The sequence below is a fragment of the Echinococcus granulosus genome, assembly GCF_000524195.1.
Source record: "Echinococcus granulosus chromosome Unknown EG_S00179, whole genome shotgun sequence".
Classification (NCBI taxonomy): Eukaryota; Metazoa; Platyhelminthes; class Cestoda; order Cyclophyllidea; family Taeniidae; genus Echinococcus; species Echinococcus granulosus.
The window spans coordinates 115,578-128,490 of NW_020170559.1; the positions used below are offsets into that span (position 1 = coordinate 115,578).

Genomic DNA, 12,913 nt, shown 5'->3' on the forward strand with positions numbered 1-12,913 from the left:
ACTCTCAGCATTAGTTGCCTTATTGCACTTTTGAATGTAGGGGTTGATGTTTGCATGTGAAAAGAATGCTGCGGGTGTTACTCATTTGCTGTATAGTGTTAGGAGGAATACTTATATTTCGCAGTGTTCAGCAAGAAAATGAGTGCCTGATGACCTACACATATGAGCACACCTACATGGAGGTTTGTTTAACTTTGTCTATAATTTTGTAGCCGATTCCATTGAAGGGCGAAGCTCTCAACTCTTGTCAAAGATACGGACTTGGTGTATATAGAGAGAGGTAATTGTGAATACCTTTTTATGCTTACCCATACAGTGGATATACTTTTTTGCCAACGGGTTCAGACGGGTAAATTCACTTCTTTCGTACAACCCCGTTTTTCAGGACAATTCCTGTCCTTTTTATTCCTGGCAGTCAGGGTCATCCCAAACAAGTGCGAGCACTAGCCTCCACTACTTTTGTAACATCTCTTACGCAGTCCTTAAACTACTCGTTCGAGTTCTTCTCGCTTGATTTCTCCGAGGTATTTTACTGTTTTGGTAATGCAGTTCCTAGGATACCTCGGCACTGTCGTCTGAAGTAATTGAGCGCCAGACAGGTATTATACAAATACGTTCTCGATTGCTTTTTACTAGAATGTGTCGCCAATGTCATTCCTTTTGTATACCGTCTTTTCACCAAAGCGCCCATTCCCATAATAGTCGTTGGTCATTCTATGGTAGGCTGTCACTCAGCGTAATCCATAATGTGGGCAAAATATGGGTTGCTAATGAATTGCGAGCCTGTTTTTATTGTCCTCGTAACCTCTTTCCTTAGGGTGGAGTCGTTGCCCACTATGCTCTAGCTAAGGCAAGATTTGAACCATCAATAGTGAATTCCGTGATAACTTTGGCGTCTCCACTCAGATCTCCGGGTAGGCTTATCTTTTGCGAATATGCCTCTCTCTTCTTTTAGTCGTTGCACTGAGTGTTCATTTGTTGCGGATATACGACCGTATTCACGAATTCTGGCGTAATGTATCCTTGGACTCCAGCTACGATCATCTTACCTTTCTTTCCATCACCGGAGGCATTTCAGATTATCAAGTGAATGTTGTCGCTTATTGATCATGTTAAAATTCAGCGCCAGTTCGTTCTCACGTTACCGTAATTTAATTGTTTGCGGATTTTCGTTTTAGGTGTGGGATGGTTTGGGAAAAACCACCCTACCAGTGGATCGTGCGCTTCACCTTTCTACTCCATCAATCAATAAAGTGTGGCTGTCCTGTGATCATCTCTGCATTCTATGGTTTGTCTTCTATATTGCTGTAGTATATATTACTGCGGAATAGCTATTATGAGGCATCGTAAATACCAGTTTACAGGCTCTACAGTCTGGGGAATGGGCAAAGGTGGCAGAGTTGCTGGACTTTTGTCTTTTAAACGGAGTAGATGAAGTTTGTTGGTAGACAGGGATCTAGGTCTATAAAAAAACTCATTGCAAGGTTGTGGCAGGCACTGCTTATTTGTGTCAGCTTTACTTCGGCTGAGTAGTAAGTACTGTACTAAGACTCTTACCATGCATTGGATCTCTAGTTACTTTAACCAAAATTAGCTGGTGTTGCTGGGTTGATCAGATCTATGGATGGACCTCTCAATACCTAGTTAACGGATAGCCATGTGTTAGAACTCAATTTTAATCACTTGGTTATAGATAGTCCCATTCTTTATGCGGTACTTTGAATTTGTTCCCGTGTGTCATTCTAAAAGGTAATTCTTTGCCCTACAACATGGCGAAGTCATTGGCATATCCCCCCGTGGGGTAGCTTTAATGTGGATCGCCCAAACGTTAACGTATGTCTTAAAACACACATACAAATACGCACTTAATCTGTGTCCATTTTCCAAGTGTGCTACTTGTTCTCATGCTTACGCGAGTCCAAAGTTTGGAAACCTGGTATAACGAGGCTCTGCACACAGTTGCCTATTTATTCGTCTTTTTTAGGTGCAAACAGCTCGTCTCTCGTCTGAACCATGCCTTATTTGCTAACGTGAACGCCACAACACGAATGGTAATTGTCTTCCTCGAATGCTTGTTTATACAAAAACCTCGCATACGAACAAGCTAACGCAGGGCGGTCTTTTGTGGGCATTAGGCAGTGGTGCAATCTCCACACTGGCTAGCGTAAATTATCCAAAATAGTAAACACTTTCTTTCCTCCTTCCACTCCTTAATCGACCGAAAGGATGGTTTGGTGATTGGGAGGGACTTAAATACTGACGAATTTGATAAATTTGCAAGCCCACCTTCACAGAAGTGCCTATACTACATAAGAGTACGAACAAACGTGTGACTAGTATCGAGCACTTTGGACTCTCCGTATGCCTAAGGTAGTACCGAGTTTGCAGATCTTCATTGTCTCCAATTTTTGTGCTTATCACTATCTGCTTGTAAAATGGACCCCACTGAATGGCAACTGCGTGCAATGTGCCCTTTTTGTATGGTATTACAAAATTTGTAGATTCCTCGTATTTCTGGTGTTTGACTTTTAACTACTGTGACGCTAAGCCATCATTGTTTGTATTCCAAAATCGCGTTTATATTTTGGCGTCGATTACTAACGGTGGGGTTATACTTGTCAAGTAATGCCATTGTGTGTATCACTGCCATGGAAGCCTTCCAGTTTTCACGTGACAGTGAAACGAAGGTCCAGGTTTGGCTCGAATGCCTCTCTTTTCATACTTAGTTTAAGTTCAGTCGTGGCATTAAATAAGGTAATAGTTGCCATGAGACGTTTCTTTATTGTTGCTGGGAAGTTGTGACTTGTTCTAAGGAATATATCAATTGCATAACATCATGCCAGATCTTAAAAGTTAGTTAGTGACTGCATTGTCTCGCTACCATGAGGCTATAGGTTGCAGTGTCTGGATGATTTCTTAGACATGAATCAAACAAATTTGTGAACATTGGTGGGAAAGTGGTCTACTCTACGTTTTCGTTTTCTACAACTGTCAGTGAGAAAAATCCCCTTAGTAGTTGTTCTGACTCTCTTTGAATAAGTAACTATTGAGATTGCCAATCTGTGCTTACAAAGCAAATGTTGATACATACTGCTCGGCTAATTGATGCAAATCGGGTCTTTTGTGGCTGGTGACTTGGTATCACAGTGCAGCAAATTCAGCCGATGACAATCGTAAACCTACTGCTTTACCCTCAATAGTCACGTGCTTCCCAAGTCACGGGTCCTTACCACTGATGCTTTGATAATTTTTAGCCACTGACAAATCGGGTGCAACAGATGGAAATGCTGCAGTCAACTTTTCTCTCCCACCCAGTTCCTCTGGAGCCTCCATCCCCATGCGAATTGGATCAACCACCAGTTGTGGTCGATTCACGTTGTGTCTGGTACAATCGAGCTGGTGACTTAAACGGTGTCTACACAGCCACTAAGGTTCGTCTTTTAGCCTCGCTTTACGTCACATCACTGAATTTGATTTGGGGCTTTTAATGGAAAAGCCAAAAGCAGCATTCTCTCATCATTTTCACGTCCTTGCCCCAATGTTTAACCGTCTTAGGTGGTGAAGTCACCTACCCATAAGTAAGACAGCCAGTTGCATTTTGCCTTTTCAAACTTTTTTACCTGTCGACATACAGATTCTTTATTATCCATCTCATTAATGGCGGGGCAACATTTCTTCTGACCTAGTCAACCGCAGTCCCACGGCCATTTGTCCACCTTTTCGCAATGTGTTAACAGCCTGAGTGTAGAAATCAACTTGTGAGGTTTCATTGTGTCCCCCATTTCGGCGTCTTAACTTTCCACTGGCACGGGTTGGGCCGGATGCAATCCACGCCTAATGCGATGCGTCCCTAATGGCTTGCGTGTAGTACCTGCCGACTCCTCATAGCTTTGAGATTAGTCTGTTTAGTGATTGATGGTAATCACGCTTCAGCCATTGTTCACTTGTCAGTGTGACTTGCGTCGTCGTCCACTACTTAAAGCTGAATCGGAGGTGCGTCGATTGTACCGCCATTATTATGCAGTTTCTTTTCGCCTACCTGTTTGAATTGCGTCTTGGTGGGGCAATTATCATTTCTCATTTCTCGTTTTTACCCTCCAGCGGTGTGATTTCCTCGTGATTACGTCAATAACTCTGCACTGTGTACAATCAAAACGTGAAGCAGATTAAGTGAAAGTGCAGCCTGAAAGGTCCTTCTTTTGAGTAAAAAGTTTAATATCAAAAGAACACTCTTATTTTTATCAACAATGGGAGGTGATGTTTATGTTTCACCGTTAATCCAGTTCCAGGGCATCAAATCCAACTTTGTTACTCTTATCACCTTCCTTTTCCGTCTCATTACTGACTTCATTTGACAATACTTCAAAGAGATGCTGTGCTATGCCTAGCTTTGGCAACGAACTGAAGGTAAACGAGATTTATATTGGACAAGTAAGAGCATAAAATGAGGATTTTTCAACCACACAATCTCCTCTTTACCTAATCTTGTCCTCGGTTAGGCTAATATTTAACCTCCATTCTCTTCTCCTCTGGTATGACAATGTCCATCATTGTCTTGCGTCGCCTTATGAGTTGCATAAGTTGTAGCTTACCTTTTTATACTAACATTGAGTGGGTACTTATCCTGGTATCACCTACAATCCCCTTGTTTTCCTACTTACGTTCTTACAATTTCACTGTGGGGCATTCCTGCCGTGAGTCTATTCTAACACTAAGAAGATCAAGCATCAAGCATTTAAGGTGTAGTTGGTGACTGTTAATTTACATGCTGGATGTTGATTCGAATTGGGCTACAAAGCGGATTTGCGCTTCTCTCCTTAAGTTTGTGGCCCCAACTCCCTCCAATGGCTGTGCCTCAAAGTTATTGTGTAAGTGTCATTTCTTGGCTACCAAGCAGAAGAAGACGGGACGAGATAAGGGCTCATTAAAATGGCTCATTAGTCATAGCAGTAGAAAAGATTGCTTGGTTAAACCTCTCTTAAGTGGTAGCATGACCCACTAATCATCATTGCTGAAGTTACTGTTAAGCACGCCTTGTGTTGGAGAAAAAGACAATTTGTGCTGTCTGTTGCTGCCGGTCAACTGGCACTCCACTCCCGATGTGAATGATCGACCTGAGAATGCTTTGGACACAAAAGGGGTGAAAAGTAAGCCTTATAATGCTTTTGTGCGTCTCACTTCCCCTCCAGTTGCCACTGGCACTGGGTAAGCAGTAGGTCAAATTCTAGATGCCCAATTGCTTTACGTTCTTCTCTAATGTCACGTTCACGTCGATTAGTTGTTCCCATTGTGGTGCCTTTGGCAACTTTTCATCACAGTCACCCACTTTGTCGTTTGCTCAACAGTGGGGTGGGGATGAGTCAGTTGATGTGCAGCTCTCCCTTTTTTTCTTGTACTTTATAACTGATACCGTGTCTCCGATATTGGATGATAGCTGGAAAAAACTGAGTTTGTCAACTGTATCACATCAAAGTTCGCATTTCTTTTAAGAGAAAATGAATGCACCTTCGCTCTCTCAAGTGCTTCGTAATCAACAAAGAGAGGCGTTAGAACCAGTTTTTGTTCCTCACCTTCACTAACAAAAGTTGATAGTGCCATTTCTTACGGTCATAACCAGTTACTGCGACATAATTGGCTTTGAGGTCATTTGTTTTGGGCTGCACACTTAGAGATCTTGACGCTGTTGAATATCCTTGAGGATTGCTGGCTGCCTTGGGCGTTTTGGTAATGATTTAACCGAATCTTCAATTTCCTTTTTAGTTTCTTTTCTCCTCCAAAAGTAGGAGTGTTGAACATCGGCTCCTGTATCTCATATTTTCTTCTTCATTACATTTTATGCTCCTCCTTTACCTCTAATATCTCCGCCTACGTGCTACTTTAAATTTACCGGGTTGTCATCTAAACTAGTAGAGAGGTTAAGCCATGTGATCAGTAATATGATCCGATTAGATTGGGTGAACAGTACCACACACCATTGCTGTGAAAGAGTGATTTGAAGCTAATGGACTTCTTGCATCTTAGTAAATTTTCACAAGCTTTAATTGGCAAATCAGATTTTGTTTGTTCGCATTGTCATTGTATGACTACACAGGGAAATGGCATCAGATTTCAACCTCAAACAAGGCCAGCACATGCGCAGAAAGTGAGTTGACTACTTAACCGCTGTCATGAGTCAGCACTAAAGTGGCATAAGTGGAGGGAAAGTTCCACTCTTCGCTGACGATTTGTAAGGAAGCAGGTAGATCTGAAATCCTACGAAATCACATTCATTGCTCTTAAATGTTGGATCTCCATAAAAAGGGAAGATCTCTCTCATTCTTATCGTTAAATAATGATCTATGTTTTAATCCAACTTCCCTGCGAGAGAATTTATAAACAAATGGTGCAAATCATTTGCTCCATCCAATCGCAATACGAGAAGGTCGGTTAAGGGAGGAGGCTTAAGAAAGTTGACTGTCAGCCCATTTGTTTAATTGCTATTGTCTGACGCCAAATGCCAGTCACTTTTTTTACCAGCTGCGTTTATAAACTACGTCACCCCTATATGTTTGCTGATCGAAAACATTCTACATTTGCATTCTTGCTGTAAACTCAATTACTCTCTCTGTGGCACAGAGCAATCCAATCAAATATCATCATAAATCGGTAAAGAAGGCATGTCACGTATGGGTGACATGGGTGGGAAACTTGTCACAAATTCGCAGTTATGCCGATTTTTTTAACGCAGGTTGGCAACGACATTGGCAAGTTTTCATTCCTCGTGTCAGTTATTTATGACATCCTGATCACATGTAAGCCAGGCGTCACGAATGTGTGACGTGTGTTTTGATGCGCTAAACAAAAAATGGAACAACTGGGTTATGGTAATTGTTTTCCTTGGACAACTTGAAAATGGATATTTTAATATTTATTTATTTGGACACACACAGAAGACGTAAATCAGTAATCCAGTCGTAAGATTGACATACAACAAGGCAATTTAACCCAGCAAAATGACTTATTATTGCTATTGACATAGCGCCAACAATGGTTTTGTTCAAGTTAACGACTACTGCTGTCGATGGAGCCGACACTATTCGAGACTTCCGAACGACGTAATACTTCTAGGGTTTAATCCGACGACCTTATGAGGAGAAGATAAGGGCTCGAGGCCTCCCATAAATGAGGAAATCCCATTTTCGGAGGTTGCATCTATTTTAGTGTCTCCATTGACATCGTGGCTCATCAAAGTGGTGAATGAAAAGAAACGTCCGATGCAGTCTTGTAGGAGTGCTATGGACACTTTCAGTTTACCGAATTGGAGGTTAGGTTCTGCGATTCATGGAACTGTCGAGGAGGGATAATTTGCTGCCATTAAATGCCGTATAATGTGTTTAGAAGGCCTGCCCATAATTTCAATTATTTCCCTTACTTTTTCCTATTTCCCAATTCATTTAAATGAAGCGCTAATTCCCCACCTTGTTGGCATCGCAAGAAGAAAAGGTTGAATAAAATTGACATTTTGAAGTAGTCCAACAGACTGTAATTGCGGTGTTCGGTTCACTTTAGGATAACCAGGAAAGTGTCCAATAATTCATATTCACAGAAGTAAAATTTTTCCTTTTCCCATTTCGATGGTATTTCATGAAACATGGCCTTCGTCAAATTCGCCGCTTGAAATTCCTGTTTGCAGCTTCCAAGAGCTTGCTATTAACCGTATAAAAGTATTTGCTGAAACCGTCATTATCATTTACTCGTGTTATTGCTACGATGCTGTAAAAGTGTCAATCATAGCTGATTAAAGCGCATTTGATTTGAACCGAATTGCAATACTAACTTCACGTGTACAGTCGAATTCTCTCCTTTCTTTGTGCCTCCATATCAAGTTGGAAATTTTTGTCCTGCAGATGGATTAAAGCTGGATGACTGACTGATAGATGATTTCTGTAGTAACCCGCGTTGCCCGCGTAACTTTTTTTTTCATCTCTCTCTTGGGTAGGACACCTGCACTTACTTCAAGATCGGACCGTTGACTGGAGAGCCTGACGAACGGGTGCTTCTCCTTCCTACTGATGTAAGTTATCGCACAACGCAGTCTTGTATTGTCCCTTTTTGTTCTTCTCTCCCGTGCACACTTCATCTCTTCCTTGTTTGTAGGTTGATGTAAGAAATATCTACCTGTGCGACAAGTCGGTCAATTCTGTCCCATGGTAAGCGCTTGCCTCACTAATTCATCACCAATCCAGTTAGCACCGACTGCTGAGACACAATAGTGGTGGTTATTTTCTCCATAAAGATGTGAAATTAACAGTTGAGAGTGTAGGTTTGGCTGCTTCTGGGTCTTCTGGAAGACCAACTAAAGAGCCCTGCTCGCCTCCCATACATTGTATGTTCATCCCTTCAGTTCCACTATCCACTTTTGGGCAATGAAGCAACTGAAAGGCTATTAAGCTAAACCTTTGTCCCAACTAATCCGCTATTTTGGTGTTGTCTTACTTTCTACCTGGGTCATCCTCACACTGGTAGCAATTGGGCCTTTAGTGACTTGATCTGTGAGATACTTACCTATCGTATCTAAGTCAGTAATTCGCCTAATTGTTGAAGATAAGTCGCAAGTTTTTGCCACATTGCTATTCTTAAATTAGAAGAAATACTATCTTCTGTCGAGCTATTATTTCATCTACTCCTTTAACACTGGAATCCTGTTCACAACACTGCAGCAGAACAAAGAACTGGAAGTTTTCATTTTACAGTGATGATTAGAGTGACCACGATAGCGTGCCGCTTTAGATTTCAGTAGATTGTTACAATAGCTAACTAGCCCTGTCATCTCTTTTTATATCGCTGAATTTTGAGTGGTGTGTTAATGCTAACCTTACCGCTTCTTAAAAATTGAACGGCTTTTCTAGTACAATATCTCTTCCGCCTTTGATTGTCAACTTAATGGTCCCTCCATTTTGCCTGAATCAGTTGCATACTGATTTTTATGGGTCTTTATGCAATTCCGTGACTCCTAAACCCTCTTGGTTTGTGAGACAATTTACCTTTGTCTTGAGATTATTCAACTTTACAATAGAAACTACTTTCCTTTTACTTTTGGAGAGGAATTTGACCTTTACAGATTGTGTTCCACTTGCCATTGTTCTTGGAAGGCACGAGAGCTATGTGGAATGAGAGTAATTGCCGTCGACATACGCAGACATAATTAATGACTGAGAATGGTATGGTGGGTCGGAGTGGGAAAAGGGGGTGGTTGGCCGTTTACCCAGCTCCACCACACTTCCGCTGTTAATATCCCTCTCTTCACATCTGCAGTCAGATTTTGAACAGTGAATCAAAACAAGTTATTTATGGGAACATGACGCCTTTTACTCTCTTGTTTAACTGTCCGTATGTTGCTTCTGGTCTAATTTTAGCAGAACTATCCGGATTGTTCTATTTTTACTCGGTGGGCCTTTCTCGTTCATTCAAATGGTATTCAGATGGTTAAAAGTCCGCAGAATATGTTTCGGTTGCCATTAATTGTGCTTTTCTTTTCACTTGACACAAATTTTTGAAGATGGCAGCGTAGTTACTCTTATTCCTTTCATTTTTTTAAATGGATGTGTGGAGGTCTTCTTCCCTTTGGTGGTGACCGTAGTGATTATGATGGTGGAGGTGAATAGGTGCGGCGCTGAAATTACGAGGTTGCGATCTTAATAATGACGATGCTAAAGGCAATGTTAAGGATTGTGGTTTTGGCAGCTCTGGGTCCAGATGCTTCAAAAATGTAGGTGCTGGTGCTCCACCTCTGACTAAAAGGTACCCACTTTAACGTTGGCTGTCAGAAATTGCTGATACAATGCCGGCTGATAGCTATCAGGATAAATTGAGGAAAAAAAATAGAAAAATTGACCCTTACGACTCAGATATTCTATCTCTTTAACCTGGCATTAGCTACTACTTAGTTTTTTTCCTTCTTTCCCTCACATTTTGATTTAAGCGGGCACGTCACAAATGTGTGACATGTGGGCATGGATCAAATGAAAGGAAAAAAGCAATTATGCACCGCTGATGTAGTGGGTCCTTTACCAACCTCTTAACATCCTTTTATTCGTGAGAAACGTGATGCTCATTTTTAAATCACCACTTTTAGCAAGTGTCCGATTTTGTTTTAGAAGACTCGGCTTCCCGATTTACAAATAAAGTTGGCCAAAACCCTGTTCCTGTTTTACTATTTTGAACTGGGTGAGAGACTACCTTTTGCTCAAAGTAAATTGCAGCAAAATGATCTCAAATATTAAGAGTCTGCTTGATTGGGCGAAATCAGTAGTTAAGAATTCAATCTGAAGCTTCTTTTATCATCTCCTCCTCCCTCCCCCCTTAGTCATACTCTCTATGAGGTGCCGGAAGAGTCAGTGCAAAGGATCATGGTCCCAGGCAACGATAAAGCAGCTGGTGAAGCACGATTTCTCTCTGTCGTCGGATTAAACAAAGACAGTTTCGCCCGAGGTCCCATTGACGTTGCCGGTGCCTCTTTAGTCGTCCATCTCACCCATGAAACAGAGGTGAGTCGCTGTAAAACGTCATCTTTGTTAAAAACTTATGCACAGTGTTTTTGACAACTGGAACATTCTCAATTGCGAGGGATAAGGCAAAATCTCGACTTGAATGCATTTGTGGTGTTGGTAATATCTGGAGTAGAGACAATAATTTGCGGTGTAAAGCCGCAAGTAAACTTCTTTGGTAAAGAGTCGTTTTCTGTTTCCCTTGTGTTACCACCGTACTTCCTCCTGCTTTAGCTAGTGCAATTGCCTACCATGAGGTACCATTCAAGTGCGGAGATATTCGAATTCTGCAGGTGTTTTTAGCACCAGAGAGGTACCAGCACTTACTGACAAAAAACCGAGTTTTATGCGGGCGTATAACCTCTTAAGTTCAATCGCCAACATGTTTTTATTATCACCTGGATTGTGTTGATACGGACCGATTAGTTACATTTCCGATGCAAGTGTTCACCTTTCCATTTGCCGTGCTACTATTCACACTGTTGGCTTCTTGACGTTAGCTTTCACCTTTAATGTGATATATTTAATTGTGAACACAGCCACTTGTGAACCACTCTTGGAGAGGTGGTGGTGCGTAAAGTATGCTTTAAAAAATTTGCGTCATATTTTGGGTCTTGTGCTTACCACCTCCTACTTGGACGTCTTTGTACTGATCGAGCATCGATGTAGTTGAATGGCCCTTAGAGGTGGGGAAGAGTGCGGTCTAATGCTCAGTTATTCCTAGGGGACGCTGCAATGCATACATCTCTGATGGCATCCAAATTACCAACGCACTGAAGGGGTAAAAGGCCAATGCTTGCCAGTCAAATAAGTTCGTGAGAGATTCTTTGTAGTAAAAGCTTCGTAAAATGGTTTTATCCATTGTGACACTCACTCTTAATCTATCCTCCCATCCCAAAGCGACGCAAGATTACCGCAAATATCGCCTTTTTATGCAGCTTTTTGCTTCCAGAGACCTACAGCTGTCTCGTAGCCACCTCCATTCCTGCCTCTTTGTGTAAGCTAGTTGCCACAATATTCACCACGTTAAACCTCGCTGGCGGTTGTTTTTGACCCGTTAACCTCGAGACATTCTTTTTTAGAGCAGCAACAAATTCTCCTTACCAGTGTAGACTCAAGAGTCTTCCTAAACATTAAAACTTTGGGTGATTTTATCACCAGCATCAAACTGTAAGAACTAGTTCTCGAAGTTAAGTTTTCTTTGGACCCAAGACCTTGGCTGTTGATTATTTTCTCTTGGTTATTTATCGTGGAGAAAATAACCACTTTTTCCAGTGGATGGTTTCTGGTCATGAAAAGGGATCTGCTAACTGAGAAATCTTTTTACAGAGGAAATTTTTTGCTCCACTCTGTTTTGAATATGCAAATCTTACGGCAAGGATGAAACCTTCTTTGTAAGCAGGGCTCTGACTGCTTTTTATTAATACATAGGGTTCACTCATGTTTGACTTGATAAACAACATGAATGATCGACAGTTGCAGTGGAATGGAACCAAGAGCAGAAGTGCTATATCTCTACCTCGGAATCGGAGTCGTGCAACCTTCTTCCGTATACCTCTCTCATTTAAGGATTTTCACTTCGGCCCTGCTCTACCAGCTCCTTCCATACGCATCGATCCGGGCTCATGCCCTCCCGATTCTGGTAAGCCCGAGTCTGGAACCATTTTCAGAAGGTGGATCTTTGATCTTTGATCCAATCAACTTTTCATTGGTTGGGTAGATGTCAGCGCCATTGCCCGATTTCTTTGTCTTAACCTATGCCATTTTTATTGTAGACCTTGTCGGTGTAATAATCTTCGCCCTACCCTGGGATCACCAAGTTCATCACCATCGATTCAAGTAGGTGGTGCTGCTGTCAAGATTTCTTCTTTAAAGGAAATAGGCATCCATGTTTTTATTTTTTTGTCAGCCCTAGGCTTCCGGCGAAATTTTACATGCAGACCATCAGCCCTCTACCAGAGAACTACACTAATTTGACGACACCCTTCGTGGATGTCATCATTGATCCGCGTTGTGACAATACTGAGGTCCACTTCTCATATTCCTACTCCCATTGGATATTCCAGGTAAACGCAAAATTTGCTTTTAGGTAAAGTAATTTTATTCAGCTAATGTTTCGCACTGCTGTAGAGCTGATTAAGGTGCTTTGGGGTGGCCTTGTATTTGGCTTGTGCTCATTAGATGCATTGCACGCAGTCACAAAGGTATTTGTCAACTTAGGTGCGTGAAAAGCTGCCCAAATTGTCAGTACCCTGCATTTGTCGATCACCCACTGCATCCACTCTCTCGGTGTTGGGTCTAGGGAAATTGCTAATGGGTAGTCCTAAATATTTTAGAGAGGAAGTGCTGGAATACTTAAACACTTTTTGAAGCGAGAACAAAGCTTT

General features: G+C 41.7%; 1 protein-coding gene across 1 annotated transcript; it reads right to left on the reverse strand. All coding sequences in view use genetic code 11, as the record gives it.

The window, feature by feature from the left end:
- Positions 1 to 6,275: 6,275 nt before the first annotated feature.
- Positions 6,276 to 9,119, reverse strand: EGR_09965 (hypothetical protein; the record flags this gene model as incomplete). The annotated part of the gene is made up of 3 exons (XM_024499214.1): positions 6,276 to 6,357; positions 7,544 to 7,686; positions 9,024 to 9,119. The coding sequence occupies 3 exons, from the start codon at positions 9,117 to 9,119 to the stop codon at positions 6,276 to 6,278; spliced, it is 321 nt and encodes a 106-aa protein (XP_024346379.1).
- Positions 9,120 to 12,913: the final 3,794 nt, after the last annotated feature.